The sequence below is a fragment of the Vicia villosa genome, linkage group LG1 (genome assembly GCF_029867415.1).
Source record: "Vicia villosa cultivar HV-30 ecotype Madison, WI linkage group LG1, Vvil1.0, whole genome shotgun sequence".
Classification (NCBI taxonomy): Eukaryota; Viridiplantae; Streptophyta; class Magnoliopsida; order Fabales; family Fabaceae; genus Vicia; species Vicia villosa.
The window spans coordinates 225,262,880-225,265,825 of record NC_081180.1 but is presented as its reverse complement, the minus strand read 5'-3'; the positions used below and the strand labels follow the sequence as shown (position 1 = coordinate 225,265,825).

The window sequence follows — 2,946 nt, the reverse complement described above, 5'->3', positions numbered from 1 at the left end:
CAGCTTCCCAATCTCCCGTCTCTTCTGTTCTGCTTTTCACGTTCCTTTTTCCTTTCTTCCAATTCCTTATTATTTTATAAAAATAACATTAAATTAGTAATGGGCTTTACTAACTTAACACCTCCTTCTTACTAACATCACACATGGCCCAGTACCATAAACCATTCTTTTCCAATTTATTTTCCACAAACCACCAATAATTCTAATTATTAATTAAATTTCCAATTAAATTAAAATTAGAAAATATGGGGTGTTACAACTTGGGGGAATATAATGCATTATCAATGTGAAATATTGTTCCACCACGTAACAACATATGGGCTCTTCCGGAGCCTTCAATTATTTTTGATGTGCCAGAAATAGTATTGACATCAGTTTTTCGATTAACTAAATTAGAGAAATATCTTTTATGCTTGAGAATTGTGTGGGTTGTTGCACTGTCAGCAAGGCACATATCTTCATTACTGGAGCTAGTGTCCATATTCATTCTAAAAGCAATAATAATTTTTTTTAACAATAAGTTATAAGCGCACATTAAAAACACAAATTATTTAAATAGTAAATCATGTAAACAAACAAGTAGAAAACACACTTTATTATTATTAGAAAATAAAATTCAAAACATCCATAAAACATAAAAAGAAAATTTCCACAAATTTTATTTCTTGACGCTTCCATCTCCAATAAGGTGATCAATTTTTCCATCTGGATCAGCAAAGAAGTCACCAATATCTAAATGGGTAACATCCATATTACCGTAATCTGGATCATCATCTTCATTAGCAAAGTGAGTCTCGATCCTTTCCTTTTTATTTTTCAGTGATTTTTGATAAAGATCAACAAGGTGTTTTGGAGTACGACAAGTGCGACTCCAATGACCTTTTCCTCCACAACGATAGCAAATATTTTCATTTGTTTTGAAACTCTGACCCTCTTTTTCATTCTTTTCAACATTTTTCCACTTCGGGTGGAAATATGTGTTTTTATGATTCCCATTGCGACCACGATCAAAACCAAGACCATGAGCATAATTACGACCACGACCACGACCACGGCCACGTGCGTAAGCACGACCGCGACCACGATTTTTCCTATAGTGGTCGTGCCTTGCCACATTCACTTCTGGGAATGGAGTTGTGCCAGTGGGACGGGCCTCGTGATTTTTCATCAATAGTTCATTATTTTGCTCAGCCACAAGAAGACAAGATATTAGGTCAGAATACTTAATAAACCCCTTTTCTCGATACTGCTGCTGCAGGAGCACATTGGATGCATGAAAAGTGGAAAATGTTTTTTCTAGCATATCTTCATCAGTTACTTTTTCTCCACATAATAATAACTTAGAAGTTATTCTAAACATTGCAGAATTATAATCACTTACACTTTTAAAATCCTGTAAACGTAAATGCATCCATTCATATCGAGCTTTTGGTAGGATAACCGTTTTTTGATGATCATATCTATCTTTCAAATTTTTCCACAAGACATGTGGGTCAGTTACGGTAAGATACTCATTTTTAAGATCCTCGTGAAGGTGACGACGAAGGAATATCATGGATTTTTCCTTTTGTTGATCAGATGATTTATTTCCTTCTTTAATAGTGTCACCGTGACCTTCTGCACTTAAAAGAATTTGGGCGTCTAGGGCCCATGTCAAATAGTTCTTTCCCGAAATATCAAGAGCCCCAAAATCCAATTTTGTAAGATTTGACATACTTTGTAGTTCTTCATAAAAATAAAAGAAATAAAAATATTATAATGAGATAATTATCATAAAGGAAATATTAAATATTAATATTTAAAATAATACTTTTGTAAATTCTAATATTTAGAAATAACACAATAGTAAACTAGATTGTCACATTAGTCTTAAAATTATCTGTTTTTTTTATATATAAATAAAATCAATTTAGTGACAAAATACATCTTACATATACAATAAAATAAAATAAATAAATAAAGCATTATGAGTTCTTCATGAACTATACAATGTTATTTCGCTATCCTTCAGGGATGCTTTGCTTTTGTTACAAGCAATGATCTAAAAATTATAACCATCCTTCTGGGATGCGTTAAAAATAAAACCATCCTTCTGGGATGCAAAAAGTTATTTCTTCTTTCTCTAATTCAATTCCACCGAATAAACAAAAATAATTCTTTCATGCTTTAAGCCAAATCCACCTTTTAATCCTTTGACGCAATTAAATTTATTTGTGCACTATCCATCAAAATTGGAATCATTGTAAAGCCACATGTGTTATCCACAACCTCAACAACATCAACCCATCTTACTTAAAGTTGAGTTTCTACCTGAGATTTTTTTGTATAATATTCTTAAACATACATCAATTCTATAACAAATAAAATTACAATAAAATTACATAATCTTAACCATAAAATTACAATAAAATCATTGAACAATAAAATTACAACATTTTAAATGTCCTAATATGATTATATTTACTGAATATCATAAATAAATAAAAACAATGATCTCCTCCAAATCATACATGAGAGCGTCGTGCTGATAACGTATTATAAACTAAATGAAACTATATAGAGATCAAAGGATAGGAAGAGAAGAGAACAAGCAACATAGTATTATATTTTTCTCAAGGGGTGAACTTTACATTGTAATATGGGTCTTATTTATAGGACCCAAGGGAGATAGAAAATTATGTACATTAAAGTGGAATAGGAAGATGAAGAATAAGAAGAGGGGTGGACATCCACTAGTATAAATGTTTATAACAGTAAGGATTTATTTTAAGTTATAATTCCTAGAATTACATTTGTGATCATGGAAAGTACTTTTGAATTTGACATAGAAACTGTATGATAAAGATTTGTTTGAAAATTAAAATTTGAATATTTTTTGGAAGAAAAATATTTATGAAAAATTTTGGTTTTCTTTTAAAGATTTTTTAGTCTCAAGGCTTTATTTAT

At 30.7% G+C, this 2,946-nt stretch overlaps 1 protein-coding gene across 1 annotated transcript; it reads right to left on the bottom strand.

Moving 5' to 3' along the window:
• Positions 1-658: 658 nt before the first annotated feature.
• Positions 659-1,714, bottom strand: LOC131595868 (uncharacterized). The gene has a single exon (XM_058868376.1). The coding sequence runs from the start codon at positions 1,712-1,714 to the stop codon at positions 659-661; it is 1,056 nt and encodes a 351-aa protein (XP_058724359.1).
• Between the last annotated feature and the right edge of the window lie 1,232 nt (positions 1,715-2,946).

Coding starts and splice junctions, on each gene's coding strand:
- LOC131595868 (XM_058868376.1), bottom strand. CDS start 1,714: ATGTCAAATCTTACAAAATTGGATTTTGGGGCTCTTGATATTTCGGGA.